General features: G+C 54.1%; 2 protein-coding genes across 5 annotated transcripts in view; one reads left to right on the plus strand and one right to left on the minus strand.

Moving 5' to 3' along the window:
* RNF123 (ring finger protein 123) overlaps nt 1–20,739 on the minus strand; it is a 153,037-nt gene that overhangs the window by 17,911 nt on the left and 114,387 nt on the right. The gene's annotated exons all lie outside the window — the stretch shown is intronic.
* AMIGO3 (adhesion molecule with Ig like domain 3) lies at nt 9,990–12,439 on the plus strand. Its single transcript, XM_084632840.1, is given in 4 exon segments — nt 9,990–10,615; nt 10,617–11,398; nt 11,991–12,178; nt 12,182–12,439. Coding segments are annotated over 4 exon segments (1,521 nt in total). The 5' UTR covers nt 9,990–10,202; the 3' UTR covers nt 12,320–12,439.

Consider the following 20,739-nt stretch of genomic DNA (forward strand, 5'->3'; position numbering starts at 1 on the left):
CAGCAGGTGGTAGATCTAATGCAGGAGATGGGGCTCTCTGAACAGGTGAGTGCACCAGAACACTCGGAGACCTCACTCTTTCCAGGGTGAACAGATCATGAGGCCCAGGAGCACTTTCAAGTCTCCCCGTAGTTAATGGTACCTGGTCTATGGATGGAACTGGGACTGGTAAAGGGGTTTGTCTCAGAACCGATGATTCATGGGGCACTGGTGGAGCTGAAGCAGGAGGGGCACATGGGTCCAGCAGATGGTACAGATCTGGGAAATGGTGCAGCCTCTTGTCAGTCTTGTGAGCCTTGGAACATGTCACTTCTCCATAGCCGGAATTCGTGGACAGTGCGGAGTCTTTCTTTGATTCAGAGGAAGACTTACTGCCATGCTTATGCACATACTTCCGAGGCTCATGGCTAGGTCCCGGCATGGGGTCTCTAGCACTGGTACCAGTGGAGCCGGACAGAGGCTCCACAGTAGCGGGGAGCACTCAGATTGTTCAGGCTGATGTACAGGGGAGTTCCCCAGCCAGAATCTGATTGTGGCCCCCCGGAGACCTGAAGCCAGAGGGCTCAGCTTTCCCACATAAGGGCAGGGAAGGAGAGGCAGATACTGCTCCTGGATGTGGGTTGGGCTTCCCCAAACAGTACTCATTGCTGATGGAAAATGAGCAAGGCAAGGACCACAGACTGAATCCCAGCATCTTTGGCATAATCCAGTTTCCAGACCTGGGTGTTGGGGGTGGGGAAGGGGGGGCAGATTGTTTGGCAGGAAACCGCCAAAGCCATGTACCAAGTCTAGGATGACAAGATGCCCTGTTTTTGAAGGGACAGTCCCATATTTAAGTCCTCCTGCAGGTGTCCTGACTTTTTCTTAAAAACAAGCAAATTGTCCCGTATTTTCTGTCTCCCCCCCCCAAAAAAAAAATCAGTATCAGCAAGTCCTGCTACTGGCTGGATCCCTGCTTACCATCACCCACCCACCGGCAGTGAGTGCGGGGATCCAGTGCCAACGATGGGGGTGGGTGTGCGAAGCTGGTAGCAGGGGAAAAGATGCAGCACACAGGGCCAGCCACTCCCCCTGCTGGTCAGTCAGCACAGCCCCCCACTGCATGCCAGCTCTCAGCAAGCAGGGCCCCGCCCCTCACCCCATTTCCAGTGGGCACTGGCTGCTTGCTGCAGCGGCTGGTGAATGCAGGCAGGCATCAGGCAGCAGTTGGTTACGTGTCACCTTTGCTGCCCACCCATCAGCCCTTTACATGCTCCCCCTCTCACTGTCCTCTCCCTGCTTTTCCTCTTCACCTCCCAAGCCCTGCTGCTTTGTCATATCCCCCCGGCAGGGCGCATCCCACTCTCAGCACTGTACGGGGAGCCAGCCCCTTGTCGGAGCACTCAGCTCATTGACAGCCTGGCCAGCAGGCTCTTTTCTTCCCCCACTGCCTCTGGCTGGGCCAGCACCCTGAGAAAGCCCAGGGGTGCTGGGCAGGAGCCGCCAAGCCCTGCATGTACCAAAGCCTCGCACAGAGCTGGCACGGGGAAACCTCTCCATCCCTCAGCCAAGCTCTGGAGTAGCAGGCAGGGGAAGCGATTTCCAGCCTGTTCACACCCCAACCCTGCAGGCTCCATAGCAACTCCCGGGGCAGAGGCTTAGCATACTCTTCACCCACACCCCTCACCCTGGGTCCTGCCCCAGGGAACACAGGGCTGCTCCATCCCCTAGGCACCCTCCCCTGCTGAGCCCCCTCTCTGGCCAGGTTCACTGAAGCCCCTGCAGCGAGGTTCCCTGGGCCCTGGTGCACAACACATCCTTAAGGCTTAACCCCTTCCTGCCCATGCTGTAGCCAGAAGGAGCTGGGTTACATCAGCAGCCTGGAGATGTTAGCTGCCTTTCGATACTGTCTGGGCAGGAAGGGACAAGCTGATTACAGCGACATTGGGGGGGGGGGGTTAAGGGGGAGGAAAGAGATAAGCTCTGCAAAGACATGGGGCAGGTCATCCTACTCCCCACCCCCATCCCACGTCTGGAAGCAGCTCCCGTTCCTTCTCTCCCACACAGTGCCGAAAGGCTGTTACTGGCCCTATTCGGGGGGGGGGAACGTGACTCTGCGTGCCCCCGATGCGTTGCCTTGGGAAGATGCAATGCCAGGTACCAGGAGAGGCGGGTCCATCCCGGGGGCCCATCCAGGCATGGAGGGCAGAGTATGCCAGGCAGGTATTGCTAGGTCGGTTGGTTACCCCCCTACCCATGTGAGAGAGGAGTAAAGGAGAGAGTGAGAGTGTGTGTGTGTGAGAGACCCTCCCTGAGTGAACCCTAAAGCCTTAAAGATAAGTAAATAAAAATAATCCAACTACACAGTATTTTTTAATAGGGGCTCAGTCAACTTGATGTTAATTTGAACTTTGTACTGCATAGTTCCGTTTGATTGCCGTTGAACTTGCTTGAATACGAGTAATTTTACCAGTTGTCCCATATTCAGCATAGGGAAATACAGTCACCCTACCCAAGTCCTTAATTTTACCAAGCTTCTAGGAACTAGAAAATTACTGCAAAAAAGAAAATTCTAACTCTGAACAAGAATAAAAATAGTTTTTCTGAAAAGTTTGGAAAATGCATCACCCAGGAGGAGAAGACAGCAGAAGCTCTGACTCAGATCATGGGGCGGTAAGAAGCAACTGAAGATGCAGTCGGTCCACCCCGCCCTTTATTGCCTCAGGCAAAACCATGAGGCAATGTAAGGGTGTATATATGGACTGATGGACACCGCTACCTTGAAAAGCTCCAGGTACACGGTGCATGTGCATTACCCTCAGTGGAAAACAACAGAGACCATCACTCAAAGATGATGAGCCCAGTGTGGTGACTAACGAGGAGACAGGGACACTGACTGCTGCGCTCCACTTACAGACATTGAGACCCTGGCCTCATGCCCTGTAGCAAGGAGCCAGAAGCACAGACGCAGCACCTCCAATGCTTCTGTCTGCACAGGGCCCCTCTTCCACTAGCTCACTAACCTAGTGGATGGGCCCTGCAGACAATTCTACTGCCTCCTGCTGCCTCCTCCAGCTTTGGAAAGAGCTGAGACTGCAATGGCATTCGCAGCCTAGACAAGCTGGCCGTCACCCATGAAAGCGAGGTCAGAGCCTTTGTTGGATCATATTAAAGAAGTTCTGTATTAAAATCACAAATGAGTTTGATTCCCCATAGTTTAAATTCCAGGGTATTACTAATTAAGAGGTCTCTTGGTTTTTGGTACTAGGGAGAAACCCAAAGCAATACTCTAACAACAGAAACAGCACCCAGAGACTCCCCGCCCTTTTGTTGTATTAACAATTGTGATTAAAATAGAGAGAGGATGTATGTGGATGGATGCTTGGTGTGGATAATAACTGAATGATCAGGGAGGTGCCAGCCTAAGAATCCAGTGTCCATCGGCTGAAGAAGGCGTCAAGTGGAAATAACCAGAGGACCCCCAGAGGGCAGACTGGAATCCACCCAACAGCCTCAAGAATGGGAGAACCAAAGAACAAGATAACATCTAGCAGCACGGAGCAGTCAGGAATGTGCTATCTGCTGATTGGTTCAGCAACAGAATGATGAAGCAATTCCCATAGACTGGCATAGGAAGAAATTCCAATAAAAATAGACTCTAAAAAGTGAGAACTTTGGGGTCTGATTCTGCAAACCAACTTCCAGGAGCATCAGATGAGCATCTGACAAGGCCTTGCTCCTTCCTCATGTCCAGACCACCTGGCCAGTGGCTTGGCATGAGCAACTCTAAGGCTGGTAACTATTCAGAACCTCTGTGTGTGTTTGTATGAATGAATGTGTGAATAAATATGAGATTGAATGGAATGTTATAGCTATAACTAACTGCTTACTATGATTCTTTCTGTATTCACAATAAATGTGGTATTTTGCCTTTTTCCCTTTAATAAGATCCTGCTGGTTTTTATTTTATTGGTATAACACCTTATCATCTGGCGCCCGGAGCCTTCATGCTTAGTGCAGGCCAGCTACTCCTAGCAGCTTGTCATTAAGGGGAAAGTGCTGACACTGAGCTGGTGGGCAGCAGTGGGACAGTCAGCATGTAGGGCTGCCACCTTGCTACCTTCCCAGCAGCCTGAAATGGAGCTTACAACAGGGGAACTGAGCTGAGTGCTGCAGCAACACAACTGCTGCCAGGTCCCAAAGCATGGCTGCAAACATATACAAAGCTGCCATCTTCCCATCTTTGCTCCAGGGTGCAGACTCCCTGGCTCAAAGGGTGCACCTGATTATGTAACCTGACCTCAGTGCCTCCCACAAAGGCTGGTGCAGCGTGTGTTGTGGTGTGGTGCCAGCAGCAGGGGGGTCTAGCATTATTACACACTGCTCCCTTGGCCTCCAGTGCCTGCTCAGTCTAGGGAATGAGCCTGGGGCCAGAAGCCAAATAATTACAATCCCACGGGTCTTCTGCTGGAGGAAGTGCCCCAGTCAATGCCCAGAGGGACAGAGCGCCTTCTGGTAGCTCCCAAGACACTGCCAGCAAACTGGACACAGGGAACTGTCCATGGATCTGGTGCTGATTTACTGCATCAGCTTCCAAAGAGCTAGGAACTGCCCTGGCCCCAGCCCAGTGCTGGGATGATTTAGAGGAAAGCTCCTAGACAACAAAGGGTCCATGGGGATAAGTACACATCTTCCCTAATTGTGATCTGAACTGTGACAAGTGAATGAAAGTGTCTCAAGCTTCATACCACCTGTCACAACAAACACTGATGGGGAAAGGCCCAAAGGGGAGACAGACTGAGTTAATCCTACAGATATAACAACTGAAGGACGGTGGTAAACTCATGCCTGGTGAACAGAGGTGTGGAACCAGAAATCAGTCCAGCTCAACTCACGTCTCATTGTTCCCAAAAGGCCTGTTGGTACTATCTTTAATATCACCAAAGAGACTTCAGACAAGGGGGTTTCCCCTCTAAAAGGGAAAGGGAACAGGGGACGTTGTTACAATGACTTTCCATTTCACTTGCATCAGCTAGTTTTCCATCTTTTCTGTATTGTTAATACAAGATTACAGGGATGTTTGCCAGGGTGTTTGCCCTGGGGCTTTGCAGGCTGAGGTCTCTGGATCACAAACCACAGATCTTGTTTAACATAGTTTAATGTTGGAGTGGGACTGGGTCACATTAACACCTTCAGCCCATGTAAATTAATACAACAGGTCTGGCTTTTGCATTAGGTTGCACCTCATCCTTGCAAAAACGCAGTCAAACTCAAGGGTCACATTTTCCAAGCAATCACAGAACTATCACCCCACTGCAGCCACCAGGCCCAAGCCAAGTATCCATGCTGCAGCCAGGGAGTCTCAGAGCTGCCCTGCAGGAGGTAGCTGTCCTGGGACAGGGGCAGAAAAGCTAGCTTTCAGAAGTAAGTGGTTCCAAGCTTGTCCCATTCCTTGCAACCCCCCTGCAGGTCCTGCTCTCCACCACCAGCTCAGGGCTTAACCTGCTCCCTGTCCAAAAATGCTGCCCTTCCCAGCAGGGATCAATCATTCCTGAAAGTGTTCACCGCAGCCCCTTGGTCCTGTATCTTTCAGCCACCTGAATCAATACGGCAACAGGAGAGGCAGGTGACGTCAAGCTCCAAACCTTGGCAGCCTCAGGCTGGGTCTCCAGGAAGGATTTGCAGAAAGGCTCGGCAGCAGATAGCAGTTAATGTCCCTAGTACAATTCCCCTCCCCAGAAGTAATAAAGCCAAAACACCGCTTGGCAGCATGCCAGGGAGTGCCAGACAGGTCCCAACTCGTTTTCATGGGATGGGGTGGATTGCACAGAGCCTGCTCCCCCAAGCAACATGGCCTGCTCAGCTAGCACAGGAACATGCCACGCTGCCACCATGGCAGCTCTCCAAGGCCAGGCGAGCAGCACCCTGACCTGATGGGTGGGTAAGCGCTGAGGTAGTTTTAAGGGGAACCTTTTAAACCCCTCTGAACCAGAATGGCATTAATGCCCTCACTGCCCATGACCCCCAGGCCCCACCTTAGCAGCTCCAGCTGCCCAGTGCTCTTTGGCAAATGCACCCAGAACAGGTGCCCTGATCCCTGAGTAGCTGCCTCTGGTCTCCAGCAGGGCCACCTGGGGGATGGGATGCTGCCATGGGTGTGGCAGCGAAGTCAGTGCTGGGTCTGGTTCCCATGTGCAGGGTTATATGTGCTCCTTGATTCCTGGGTGTATGCAAGGGGGACAGTTCCTGCTCCCCAGCCTGGCAGGCTGGGTGTGCTGGAGGCAGCCCACCAAAGGAAACGCTTTCCGTCTCTTCCCCAGGGCTCCCAATGGGACAGGGATAAAAGAAAGGGCTGGGCAGGACAACTGCAGCAGCCTCCTCATGAGCGCTGAAAGACTATGCTCTTTGCCAGAGCACAGCATCAGCACAGTGGCTCTGCAGGCAGCTCAAGGTCACATTCAGGAGACACAGATACCTCCTCCTGGCCTGGCATCCGGGCATGGAGTCCTTCGCAGGAGTGACTGCAGGAGGGGCCGTTCCTGCCCAGCCTTCTCCCATTGGCCACCTGATCTGAGCCTGAGCACAGGGTCATGCTGCTGGGTTTGTGTGATCCCCAGCACAGCCCTGCAGGGGGCTCCACTATGGCTACAGCACCTGCAGGTTACTGCGGCCGCCCGGCCCATGGAACCAGAAGATAACGAAAAGGGGGCAAGTAACCAACCACCCTGCCTGTGGGTGTGGCCTCCACTGGGTGGACACTGGCAGCCTGCAAGCACAGCTGCAGCAATGCCCTGCTGTGGCACCGAGCGCTAACCCTGCCCATTCACCCAGGGCAGGCAGCCCCAGACCGACTCCAGCTCTTCAGAGCTAGGGCAGTGAAAAGGATAAGGCACCCTTACCTTCCGTGTCGCTATGGATCTGATCTTGGCTCACGGGTCCAGGTGACCCCAGAGCACATGTGCTCAGTTCACAGGCAGCCTCGCGCCCTCTGCCCTTGCTCTGTGGCTGGCTCCTAGCATGTTCCCATACCACGCTGCACATGAGAATGTCAGGGCTAGCACAACAGGACTGTGCAACGTGGCAAACTCTTGCTCTTTGTGGATCCGCTCCCAGAGGGTGGAGAAGGTGGAGAGGAGGGAATAGCCCAACATGGCTCCTGCCAAGGCAGCCATTGCAGGGATCATTCTGCACGGACCCCTGAGAGGACAGGTGCCCATTGAGGGACCCAATCCATTCAGCATCCTGCCTGGCCCTGGGAGCACTCTGCCTGTGAAGGGCCCAGAGCCTCCACCCAACCTGCCCATTGGCCTTGGAGTCCTCTGTCCTAGTGCCACGTAGCCAAGTCCCTTCAGCCCCCGGCCTGGAAGCTCTAGGCAAAGGCCTAGCTCATCAGCCCTTGTCCCTCTCCCCTCAGGCCCTAGTATGAGCAAGCTCTAAGACATGCCATCACCCTCCCTCAGCCAGCAGAAGAGGGGACAAAGTCCCAGGCTTATCTTAGGTGCTGCATGGACAGAGCCCTGGTCTGACGGCACCCACATAACGTAACGCAGTAGAACTTGCTGCTAGCCCTTGTGTGGCAGCAAAACAGACATCAGGGTGCCCAAGCCTATGGGCACTGGGGACAGGCGCCTGCACCGTATCCTTAGGGCACCTCAGGCGGGCACGTGTGCACAGAGCTCCCTGCCCTGCTGACACCCCAGTGGGAGGCTGCCCCTTGCTGCGAGCTAGCAACCCTCTCACCTGGCAGCTGCAGCAGCAAAATTAGCCATTTGCTGCCCTAATGGAAACCGGTCACCCAGCCTTGAGTTTCACGTCTCCAGTAAAATTGCCCAGTTTGTCAGCATTACACTCCTGCACCTGATGCATTGCACTGCTTTCACCTGCCCCAGCTGGCCTCTGCTCACAGCTAGTGCCCATCACTGCAAAGGGGCAGGGATACTCACACACAGCACCCTCCTGGCCCCCCCCCAGATGCAGGAGAGAGGTAGCCCCATCACATGCACTCCCAGCCCACCTGCCCTATTCTGTCCCCTTGCCCCCAGACCAGGGACTGCTCCTAGACCCAGCAACACAGTCACAGCACTGACTGCAACGGCACCTCCAGTGCACAGAGAGCTGACAGGCAACGGGGGGTGCCAGGCTGGGCAGCGTGAAAGGACAGGTTCTTCTCCCACCACCTAACCTAGGAACAAGCGAGGGAAGCGAGACCCATGACTGACTAAAGAGAGCAGGGGGTGGATGATTTAAAAGGCCATGAGCCATGCTGGTCTCATCAAAATCTGAACTCTATCATCTGCAAATTCAGGTCTATTTCTCTCTCTCCCCCCTCTGCCCTCCAAAACAGGACCCTGCCCTTCCCCACCTCAGATACGCCAACATACTTCAATTCTCTCTCCAGGCACAAGGCGAATGCCACAGCCCGGGCCCAGCCCTACAGCAGCAAACCACCTTCCACACACCATAAGGAGAACGAGAAGTGGCATCTCAGGAGGGAACAAGGGGCTCACTATTTGTGGGCCCTAAGCAGCAGGGAGACGGCTGTTCTGAAAGCCAGAGCACAGACCAGTGCAGGGCTGTTGGAACGGGGGGAAGAACACACAATGCAGGAGGCTGGTCTGTGGAGCAGTCACCAACAAGGTGATTCAAAGGCCAGGGCTCCCAGGAGCTGCTGGGAATTGCCAGACGCCTCTGCAGGGTCTGCATCCAGCCCAAGCTCTGCCTGAGGCACACTCAGACAAGCAGCACACCGCTATGCTAATGAGGGAAAACAGCTGCCAAGCCCCCGCTCTGTTCTGCTGTCCCTGGGGAGGGTGCAGCATGGAGGATATCCTGGTTGCTCCCTTGAGCCCAGCATGCGACAGAGAGTGGCCTGCACTCAGGAGCTGTGTCTGCCAGAGGACAGCAGTCCCTGCTGCTGGCAGCAGAATGGGGACTGTTTCAAAGCAGCACCAGAGACCTCACTCACCACATCAAAGGCACATGGAGCTAGATTGTATGCACCGTACTGGAAACCTCCCCACCAGCTTTGTCTGGCATGTGGGCTTCACACACGACAGACACCTGGTGCTAGACGACTAGGCACAGTGCTGGGGTCTAGTCCCGAGCCCACCGCAGACAGAGATCTTGGGCAAGTCATGCCTCACCCCTGTGCCTCAGTTTCCCCATAAGTGAACTGGTGGGGACACTGAATCCTCTCCCAGGGTGACAGCAGAGCACTGGACTGGCAGTGCCATTCTGTCCCTCACTCTGCCACTGACCTGCTGTGACCTTGGGCAAGTCCCTTCCTCTTGGAGTGTCAATCACACTGGGCACCCCGCAGCAGGGAGCAGTGGCCCCTGGGAATTAGCGAGCACCAAGCATTGCCTGGGCCCTAGGACCAGCAGCGGAGACTCCTCCAGGCAGCTCACCGCTCTGCTCCCTGCTCCTTCCCTTTGGAAATAAAATCTCCCGCTGCAGCTGCTGCAATCGCCCAGTGCTTCGGAGCCAGCTCGCAACGGCCTTCGCAGGGCTGTGCTGCCCACTAGTGGTATGATGGGGGAACAACATGCCATTCAGAAATTTCCTCCTTCCTCCACCCCACCCCCTGCTACGCGGACCAATCGGCTTGCCCCTGCCAGCCAGGCTCCGCCTCCGTGCTTGCCGGCTGCTGGTAAATAGCGGCCCCAGCAGTGGGCGGGCGTGACTCCGCCAGGACTCTGGGAAGGGCTCTGCCAGGCCACAACCCAGCTCCCGCTCACTGCTCGGTTGCTCCGCAGCTGGGCTCCTGGCTGGGGCGTGCCACAGGGCTCAGCCAGGAGGCGAGCACTGACTCATGGAAACTTTGGGCTCCAGGGACCCAGGCTCAGAGACAGGGACTCTGATGTTCTCAGGAGCTCTGAAGCTAGTCCCCGGCTTGCATCTGCCCCTCTGCCAGGACCCATGGGAGGTTGCCCTAAGCCCCAGTGAAGCAGGATGGGGCTAGGCTATTTTTCTTTAATTCTTTTTAAACCTTGGACCCTTCCTTGGGACTCATCTCCTGCCTGTGTGTCCTGGACTGTCAAAGAATTGCCTGGCGATCAAGAACACCCCATCAATAGCTCTCCTTGCTGAGCAGTACTCCCTGGTGAGCTGATGCTGCAGCGTGCTCACTCTAACGCTGCCTGGCAAGCCTTTGCTCAGGCCAGACTTAACCTGGCATAGCACCTCTCCATGCTGCTGGGTGCTCAGCAGGACCCTATGGCCACATGACGAACACACAGGCATTGGCCCACACTCTCTGGAAATGCCTGGGAAAGCTGCTAGCGATCCTAGAGCTGTGTGTTCAAGGCAACTTCTTAAACACGTCAGCCATCCCCCACAGATGCCCCCATGTTTGCATATGCACCTTGGACCTTCTGAGCTGTGCCAAGCAAGGTCTCCAGCAGGTGCCAGTTGCACTGCCTCCCACAGCTACCACCTTGGATCTCAGCCACAATGCCCTCTTCCAGCTTCACAACCATATGCTGGCAGCCTTACCACGCCTCCAGGCCCTCCGCATCAATCACAATCGCATCATAGACCTCTTGCCACAGGCGTTCCACAATGCCACAGACCTGAGACACCTGGACATGTCCTCCAATTACCTGCATGCCATTGAGAAGCACTACTTCGAAGCACTTTAAAGAGGAGCTCCTGCTCTACAACAACTGGATTGTACAGGTAGATGAACAAGCCTTCCTCAGGCTAAGCAGCTTGCAGAAGGTCTACCTAAGTTGGAATAACATAACCCAATTCCCCTTCAGCTCCACGCAGGGGCTTAGCCACCCTAACCTGATGACCCTGGACCTCTCCACCAATAACCTGAGCAGAATCCCCATTGAGGAGGTCACAGCCTTGCCTGTGTACATGAGAAATGGCTTGTATCTCCACAACAATCCAGTGCGGTGTGACTGCTCACTCTTCCAGATGTTCAAGCAGTGGCAGCAGCGGCACCTCAGCTTGGTGCAGGATTTCCTAGAGGAACAGACGTGTATGGCGTTCGACAACATGACACGATCCTTAGTCAAGTTCCTCAAGTACAACAAGATCTTTGAGAACTGCTCCCTGAGCCAGGGCTCCCCTGGTGCCTCAGACATGCATGCCACAGTGCTCGTAGGAGAGACTCTGCTGATCAACTGCAACACGAGCATGCCTGACACATCTGTCACCTGCATGTGGATCTCACCCCGACACGAGCCCATCATGCACCCTGGCAACGGTAATCGCACACTTGAAGTTTACCACAACGGGAGCCTGAAGATCATCGCAGCCAAGCCATGGCACTCTGGGGTGTATGTGTGCATGGCTATCAGCAAGCACCACCAGCTCAACAAGACACACGAGATCAACGTGACCATCCATTACCCCATGCTGGATGGGGAGTCCTTCAGTACCAGCATCACAACCCTCCTTGGGTGCATAGAATCATAGAATATCAGGGTTGGAAAGGACCTCAGGAGGTCATCTAGTCCAACCCCCTGCTCAAAAGCAGGACCTATCCCCAAATAAATCATCCCAACCAGGGCTTTGCCAAGCCTGACCTTAAAAACTTCTAAGGAAGGAAATTCTACCACCTCCCTAGGTAACGTATTCCAGTGTTTCACCACCCTCCTAGAGAAAAAGTTTTTCCTAATATCCAACCTAAACCTCCCCCACTGCAACTTGAGACCATTACTCCTTGTCCTGTCCTCTTCTACCACTGAGAATAGTCTAGAACCATCCTCTCTGGAACCACCTCTCAGGTAGTTGAAAGCAGCTATCAAATCCCCCCTCATTCTTCTCTTCTGAAGACTAAACAATCCCAGTTCCCTCAGCCTCTCCTCATAAGTCATGTGTTCCAGACCCCTAATCATTTTTGTTGCCCTTCGCTGGACTCTTTCCAATTTATCCACATCCTTCTTGTAGTGTGGGGCCCAAAACTGGACACAGTACTCCAGATGAGGCCTCACCAATGTCGAATAGAGGGGGATGATCACGTCCCTCGATCTGCTCGCTATGCCCCTACTTATACATAGTGAGCCTTGTGCTAGTCCTCATGTACCTGTACCTCACTCAGTGCTACTGCTTCCAGTGCTGCAAGAAAGCCGTTGCTCCTAGCCCTCCCCAGGAATGCAGCGCTCAATCCTCCATCCTGAGCACCACCCCCCCAGCCCCAGCTGGGCCCAGCCGGAAGATCAGCACCAGCAAGCACGTGGTGTTCCTTTAGTCCATCAAGGAAGCGCACAATGGTAAGATCAGGCTGGCTGCCAGCGAGGAAGACACCAAGAATCCTAAGCTCCTGCAGCTCAAGTCAGACTCAGAATCTATTAGTTCCATCTTCTCAGATACTCCCATCATGTCCTAGGAAGTAGGCGGGCTGGGGACCAGAAATGGGGGGCAGTCTCCCAGGAGACAAAATTGGTGTGTGTGGGGTTGCTAGCAGTCACTGCTGGGGAGGGAGAAAGGGGCACCATGCGGAGATGCAATCTGCCGTGCAGAAGAGCTGCATTTTCTTATATTTGTTACTCCCAGAGGGAGGATTATGATGCATCCTTATCAGGCTCCAGCTACTTCCAGGCTCCACTGTCACATTGTAAAACAATCCAGGAGGGAGAGAAGATCAGAATATCTCCCAAGACTGCAGTCTGATGGCGTCGGCCTCTCCTCTTCATTGTGGTTAAAGGCAGGCAGGTCACCCAAAAACAAAGCTAGCTTTTATGAGATCAAATGCTCTTTGAAGGATCACAAGTGACTGCATCCTGTTCTGCACCACCCAGACAATATGGTATAGCAGAGGGTTCTCCTCACTTTAGATTATTGGCAATGGAACAGGGACAATTTCCTCCAAGTGCTGTCCAGTGGCTGATTCAAGAGAAGCCCACTGGGTAGCTCCTAGCTCTCCTGAGCAGCCAGTCTGGTTAGGACTGCAGCTTTGACCTTCAGGATGATGCACATTGGCTAATTAACATCCTTACAGATCTGTCTTTCTAGAACATCCTAGCAATGGCACAAGAATGGGCGATCCTTCTGCCTCCTCCCTCTCCCGCTCCCCCCCCCCATTCATGTGTCCAACACTGGGCACAGGGAAACATGCATGGCTGAGCCCTCCACTTCCAGCCAGCCCTGGACTTCCTTGAATAGTGCACTGCAGGGTTCAGCACTATCCTGGGCAAGGCTGAGCCTGACTTGACCACTTGCCCTCTGGGCATGTGCGGAGAGCACCGTAAGTGCTGGAGACTGTCAGCTAGACTTTTGCTTGACCTAGCTTAGAGAGTTGTTTGCTTTAATTACAAAGCCACATGGCCAGCCCCTTGTACTGAGCTTCTTTCTTGAGAGCTCCCCTCCAGCGTGTAGTCTCCAATAGCACTGGGGCACCTGCATTACTACACTAGAATTCTGCTAGCTCAGGACAGTAGCAGCAGCAAACAAGCCAGTACGGGCTATATGCCCTATAGGCCTAAAGAAGGAGAGTAGCATGCTCCATCCCCCAGAGCACAGGGGTAAGGAGGACATTCTCCTGGCACAGGCTGATGCTGCCTACTACGTACAACTAACGCACTGTCAGCTCCTTCAACCAGCTGGCCCTAGATTTAGGTAAGTGCTGCCTAGTTTGTGTGTGGTCCTAATGAGGATGGGAATTTCACTCCGATCTTCACTAGACAAAGCCATTCAGCAAAGTAAACAATGCAATTACTCCCCTCCTCTGCTACACACAAGCAGCTGTAAGTAGTTGAGTTCAGGAATGTAATAGATGATGATTGTGCATAGTGTGATACTAATGACCCAACCCTGCACTGCTCCGTGCTCTCTCTGTAACAGAGAAGGAGCAGTTCCTACACACACCATCTCCTCCCTGGGTGCTCTCTCCTTGAGCAGAGCAGACCTGCTGCTAGGCTGTTTAGGTAACAACCCAACAGTGTATCCAGGATTGGGACTAAAACCATCTCTCACTTTCTTGCACCATAAATTCTCTAGTTACACTGGAATAAAAAATGCCTATTTTTTTTAACTCAACTCGGTCCAAGAGTCTCTTTGCCCTTGTGTGGGGCCTGGAATGGAGTCCACCTCAGCCTGTCCCCAACACCCCTGGTATCTGTCAGCAGGACAGACCTCTCCACCCAGGACCACTGCCCAAGTCCTGTCCTAACAGAGGGGACTGGCATTCCTTCTGCCCCTGCACAGGGGGCCAGGACATCGCTCCCTGACAGCAGCCTCAACATCTGGCTAGGTGCTGCCATCAGACGAGATTTAGGTTTGCCTCCAAGCAGCAGGGGTGTCAGTGGGCAATGCCAGAGCTGTTCAAAGGGAGCCTGCTGCACAAGCAGCACACAGACAGGTGCCAGCCAGGTTAACAGAGCATGGCTCTGCAGAGCAAGCAGGAGCAGGGGCACCAGGTGAATGGGAACACTGCTGCACTGGCCAGTCCTAGGAGGTTGCATGGAGAGTTATGCAGAGCAGGAACAGCCTTCTCCACAGCAGGCTCCAGCAGCCTCTCTCTCCATGGACTTTGATGGCACACCCAGGCATGCAGTGAGCTGCATTAAATGCCCATGCAGAGGTGCCACAGGCTTACACAGCTAACAGGATGTGAACCAAGCCTGTGCGAGATGCAGGCAGCGTGGGGCTGCAGGCGCAGGAGCCAGTGCTGGCCTGCCCAGCGTATGCCCAGCCACCCAGCTGAGAGAAGCAGCAGCACATCCGGCAGAGTAACCCAGTGAGGGCCAGCCTGGCCCTGGGGAGAAGCTAATGGAGCTGTGGCTGGGAACTCCCACTGTCCCAGAAAGCCCCACACACAGTGCTGGCTCACAACTCTGCTCCCTCGCTAGCCATGGGATCTGGCTCTGAACTCTGCAGGCAGGCAGGAGCAGCACAGCCACTGGGGGTGGGGTGGGATGGGGTGGGGGAGAGCGCTGGGTCAGGTGCATGATGGGGGAGAGGGATCCCTCACAAACAGCCCCCAGGCTGGCAGTTTCTAACAGCCCCCCCCATTGAACACAAGTACCCAGAACTCAGGCAGCTCTGCACCACTCACACCCCACCCTTGCCAGCAGGTGGTGGGCAGCCACACAGCGGTTGGGCTGGGGCTCAGTGGCTCCGGGATCTCAGTCCAGCTCCGCGAGGGCCTGGATTCGCAGTGAGTGGAGTCAGCCACTCTCTGCAGAGCTGGGAGAGTCCCTGAGGCAGAAGCATATAGGGGGTAAGGGGCGAAGTACACACTGCAGCCCCCTTCATCTGGGAGTGGGGATACAGCCTCTGAGCTGCCAACCCCAGCTCTCAAACACCCTCCATCTCTGCAGGAGAGGAGCTCCTACATCACAGAGCCTAGGGAACCTGCCAGGGCAGAGGGGCTGTGCCAGAGGCCCATTAGGGCAGCCTAAGCCTGTGTCCTGATTCGCAGCCCCTGCTGGGATTCAGGACCCAAGGAGGCTGTGGAGGGCCCAGAGGACAGTGCTGAGGAAGCAAGGCCAGCTGGATGGATCTCTCCCCAGGAGCAGGGGGCAGCAGGGGTGTCTATATCCCCCAGAGCCCTGCTGATGGGAAGTAGCGGCAGCTCTGGGGGGGGGGGGGCGGGAAGCCAACACCAAACCTGTCTCAGCACATCCTGGGAGCTGGGGACTCCACACCTGGACCCTTCTGTCCCTGGCACCAAGGCCTGCCTGCTGAGGGGGCTGCAGAGCAGAGGCCTCCTGTGAGGGGAGCCGAGGCCTGGGAATGCCCCCCAGCTTCAGCCCCAGGAGAGCAGTGCTCCCACCCCCCCAGGGAGCAACAAACACAATCCAACCACTTGACTCTCCTCAATGCCCCAATCCCCCCACAACATCACTGAGCCCCTTGCCCCAACGCCCTCCACGCCATCCCTCCACAATACCCCAACCCCCTTCAACACCACCCGGAGCCCCCCGCCCCATCTCCCACAATGCCCCTCACCCCATCCCCCTTCAACGCCGCCATCCCCCTTCAACATTAACCTGAGCCCCCTGCCCCATCCACCCCGCCATCCTCCAACACCACCCTGAGTCCCCCATTCCCCCATATTCCCCCTCAATACCCCTATCCCCCCACACCAACTCCACCCTGTGCCCCCTGCCCCATCACTCCACAACACCCCAACATGCCCAGTACCCCTTCCCTACCTCAACACTCCTAGCACCCCATCCCTCTTCAACACCCCAAGCCTACGACTCCCCAATACCCCTCACCCCCCTTCAATATCACCCTGTGCCCCATCCCTCCACAACACCCCTAATACCCCCAGCACCCAATCCCTCTTCAACATCACCCCATGCTCCCTGCCCCATCCCTCCCCCCAACACCCCATGCCCCCATCCTTCCACAACGCACAACTCCCTTGTCCTGTACCCACGCATGCACGGCCTTGGGGCTGACACACTTGAGCAGGCCCCACAGCGTGCTGGCTCCCCCATGCCCCACCCACCACAGCTTGTGGGCCACAGGGCCAGTTACACTCCAGCTTCTACCAGCTGCAGAGAGCTCTGGCACCTGCCTGTCACCCCTCCACCAAGGGCAGGCCACCCCTATCCCCAAGTCCTGCCTGTCTATGCTGCTTCCCAAGTGGCATGCTAACCCAGAGCCCAGCTCCCTCATGCTGGGGAAGCGCGTCCCGAGGGGACTCACTCCGGAGTTCGCATTCACAGCCTGCTATGTCAACAAGCCTCGTCCCTTGCTGGGTGTGAAATGCCCTGTCCTGCTCTGGACCCCAGACACCTTCTGGGAGCTGTGTCCAGGACATAACAAGCTAGACATGCCTGAACACCTGCTTCCCGCACCCAAGGGCCCTGTCTGGTCTCATTAGCGCTCTGCTGCTGCTGGCTGACAGGCTCGTCCCAGCACACACAGCTGGCCGGAGGTGTGCATACATGGACACTGCATGAAAGACAGCCACGGTGCCAGCGGCTCTCAGTGCCAGCACGCACAGCAGGGGCAATGGTCAAACTCGGGCCCACAGCACAAATCCTCAGGAGAGCTAGGGAGCCTCACCTCCATTCCAGCCACAGCTGGGGAAAGGGGCAGTCCCAGCCGCAGCACATGGGCAGAGAACGCAGAGGTTGTGCTGTCCCTGGGGCTCTCATTTTTGGCGGAGGGGACTTTGACTGACTCCAGCACCCAGGAAGCCTTTCCACCACCGTGCATTTGAGGTGCCCAACATAACTCCTGCTCTGAGTGTCTGGCAGGGGATGCTGCAGGGGCCTGGAGGGGTGTAGACAGCAAGGCTGGGTTCATGCCTGCAACCCAGACAACTGCAGTCAGCTCCCAGACAACTGCACTGGGCAGCACAGCATGGGGAGGAGGTGACCAGCCCTCTGTGGAGAAAGAAGTGGTTCGGGACTACTTAGAAAAGCTGGACAAGCACAAGTCCATGGGGCTGGATGCGCTGCATCAGAGAGTGCTAAAGGAGTTGGCAGATGTGATTGCAGAGCCATTGGCCATTATCTTTGAAAACTCATGGCGATCGGGGGAGGTCCCAGAAGACTGGAAAAAGGCTAATATAGTGCCCATCTTTAAAAAAGGGAAGGAGGAGGATCCTGGGAACTACAGGCCAGTCAGCCTCACCTCAGTCCCTGGAAAAATCATGGAGCAGGTCCTCAAGGAATCAATTATGAAGCACTTAGAGGAGAGGAAAGTGATCAGGAACAGTCAGCATGGATTCACCAAGGGCAAGTCATGCCTGACTAATCTAATTGCCTTCTATGACGAGATAACGGGCTCTGTGGATGATGGGAAAGTGGTGGACGTGTTGTTCCTTGACTTTAGCAAAGCTTTTGACATGGTCTCCCCCAGTATTCTTGCCAGCAAGTTGAAGAAGTATGGGCTGGATGGACTATAAGGTGGATTATTTAGTCGGGGATCAGTCCTGCTTTGAGCAGGGGGTTGGATTAGATGACCTCCTGTGGTCCCTTCCAACCCTGATATTCTATGATTCATAGAATCATAGAATATCAGGGTTGGAAGGGACCCCAGAAGGTCATCTAGTCCAACCCCCTGCTCAAAGCAGGACCAATTCCCAGTCAAATCATCCCAGCCAGGGCTTTGTCAAGCCTGACCTTAAAAACCTCTAAGGAAGGAGATTCTACCACCTCCCTAGGTAATGCATTCCAGTGTTTCACCACCCTCTTAGTGAAAAGGTTTTTCCTAATATCCAATCTAAACCTCCCCCACTGCAACTTGAGACCATTACTCCTCGTTCTGTCATCTGCTACCATTGAGAACAGTCTAGAGCCATCCTCTTTGGAACCCCCTTTCAGGTAGTTGAAAGCAGCTATCAAATCCCCCCTCATTCTTCTCTTCTGCAGACTAAACAATCCCAGTTCCCTCAGCCTCTCCTCATAAGTCATGTGTTCCAGACCCCTAATCATTTTTGTTGCCCTTCGCTGGACTCTCTCCAATTTATCCACATCCTTCTTGAAGTGTGGGGCCCAAAACTGGACACAGTACTCCAGATGAGGCCTCACCAATGTCGAATAGAGGGGAACGATCACGTCCCTCGATCTGCTCGCTATGCCCCTACTTATACATCCCAAAATGCCATTAGCCTTCTTGGCAACAAGGGCACACTGCTGACTCATATCCAGCTTCTCGTCCACTGTCACCCCTAGGTCCTTTTCTGCAGAACTGCTGCCTAGCCATTCGGTCCCTAGTCTGTAGCTGTGCATTGGGTTCTTCCGTCCTAAGTGCAGGACCCTGCACTTATCCTTATTGCTCGGGCATGTAGGAATGATATCAGGAGGGCCAAATCGCACCTGGAGCTGCAGCTAGCCAGAGATGTCAAGAGTAACAAGAAGGGTTTCTTCAGGTATGTTGGCAACAAGAAGAAAGCCAAGGAATGTGTGGGCCCCTTACTGAATGAGGGAGGCAACCTAGTGACAGAGGATGTGGAAAAAGCTAATGTACTCAATGCTTTTTTTGCCTCTGTTTTCACTAACAAGCTCAGCTCCCAGACTGCTGCGCTGGGCATCACAAAATGGGGAAGAGATGGCCAGCCCTCTGTGGAGATAGAGGTGGTTAGGGACTATTTCGAAAAGCTGGACGTGCACAAGTCCATGGGGTCGGACGAGTTGCATCCGAGAGTGCTGAAGGAATTGGCGGCTGTGATTGCAGAGTCATTGGCCATTATCTTTGAAAACTCGTGGCGAACCGGGGAAGTCCCGGATGACTGGAAAAAGGCTAATGTAGTGCCAATCTTTAAAAAAGGGAAGAAGGAAGATCCTGGGAACTACAGACCAGTCAGCCTCACCTCAGTCCCTGGAAAAATCATGGAGCAGGTCCTCAAAGAATCAATCCTGAAGCACTTGCATGAGAGGAAAGTGATCAGGAACAGCCAGCATGGATTCACCAAGGGAAGGTCATGCCTGACTAATCTAATCGCCTTTTATGATGAGATTACTGGTTCTGTGGATGAAGGGAAAGCAGTGGATGTATTGTTTCTTGACTTTAGCAAAGCTTTTGACACGGTCTCCCATAGTATTCTTGTCAGCAAGTTAAGGAAGTATGGGCTGGATGAATGCACTATAAGGTGGGTAGAAAGCTGGCTAAATTGTCGGGCTCAACGGGTAGTGATCAATGGCTCCATGTCTAGTTGGCAGCCGGTATCAAGTGGAGTGCCCCAAGGGTCGGTCCTGGGGCCGGTTTTATTCAATATCTTCATAAATGATCTGGAGGATGGTGTGGATTGCACCCTCAGCAAATTTGCGGATGATACTAAACTGGGAGGAGTGGTAGATACGCTGGAGGGGAGGAATAGGATACAGAAGGACCTAGACCAATTGGAAGATTGGGCCAAAAGGAATCTGATGAGGTTCAATAAGGATAAGTGCAGGGTCCTGCACTTAGGACGGAAGAACCCAATGCACAGCTACAGACTAGGGACCGAATGGCTAGGCAGCAGTTCTGCAGAAAAGGACCTAGGGGTGACAGTGGACGAGAAGCTGGATATGAGTCAGCAGTGTGCCCTTGTTGCCAAGAAGGCTAATGGCATTTTGGGATGTATAAGTAGGGGCACAGAGAGCAGATCGAGGGACGTGATCGTTCCCCTCTATTCGACATTGGTGAGGCCTCATCTGGAGTACTGTGTCCAGTTTTGGGCCCCACACTTCAAGAAGGATGTGGATAAATTGGAGAGAGTCCAGCGAAGGGCAACAAAAATGATTAGGGGACTGGAACACATGAGTTATGAGGAGAGGCTGAGGGAGCTGGGATTGTTTAGCCTGCAGAAGAGAAGAATGAGGGGGGATTTGATAGCTGCTTTCAACTACCTGAAAGGGGGTTCCAAAGAGGATGGCTGTAGACTGTTCTCAATGGTAGCAGATGACAGAACGAGGAGTAATGGTCTCAAGTTGCAGTGGGGGAGGTTTAGATTGGATATTAGGAAAAACTTTTTCACTAAGAGAGTGGTGAAACACTGGAATGCGTTACCTAGGGAGGAGGTAGAATCTCCTTCCTTAGAGGTTTTTAAGGTCAGACTTGACAAAGCCCTGGCTGGGATGATTTAACTGGGAATTGGTCCTGTTTTGAGCAGGGGGTTGGACTAGATGACCTTCTGGGGTCCCTTCCAACCCTGATATTCTATGATTCTATGATTCTATGAGAGGAGACTAGGGGAGCAAGGGTCCTACAGCAGATCATAGAATCATAGAATATCAGGGTTGGAAGGGACCTCAGAAGGTCATCTACTCCAACCCCCTGCTCAAAAGCAGGACCAATCCCCAGTTAAATCATCCCAGCCAGGGCTTTGTCAAGCCTGACCTTAAAAACCTCTAAGGAAGGAGA

Source organism: Lepidochelys olivacea, assembly GCF_965140295.1.
Source record: "Lepidochelys olivacea isolate rLepOli2 genome assembly, chromosome: 7".
Taxonomy (NCBI): Eukaryota; Metazoa; Chordata; order Testudines; family Cheloniidae; genus Lepidochelys; species Lepidochelys olivacea.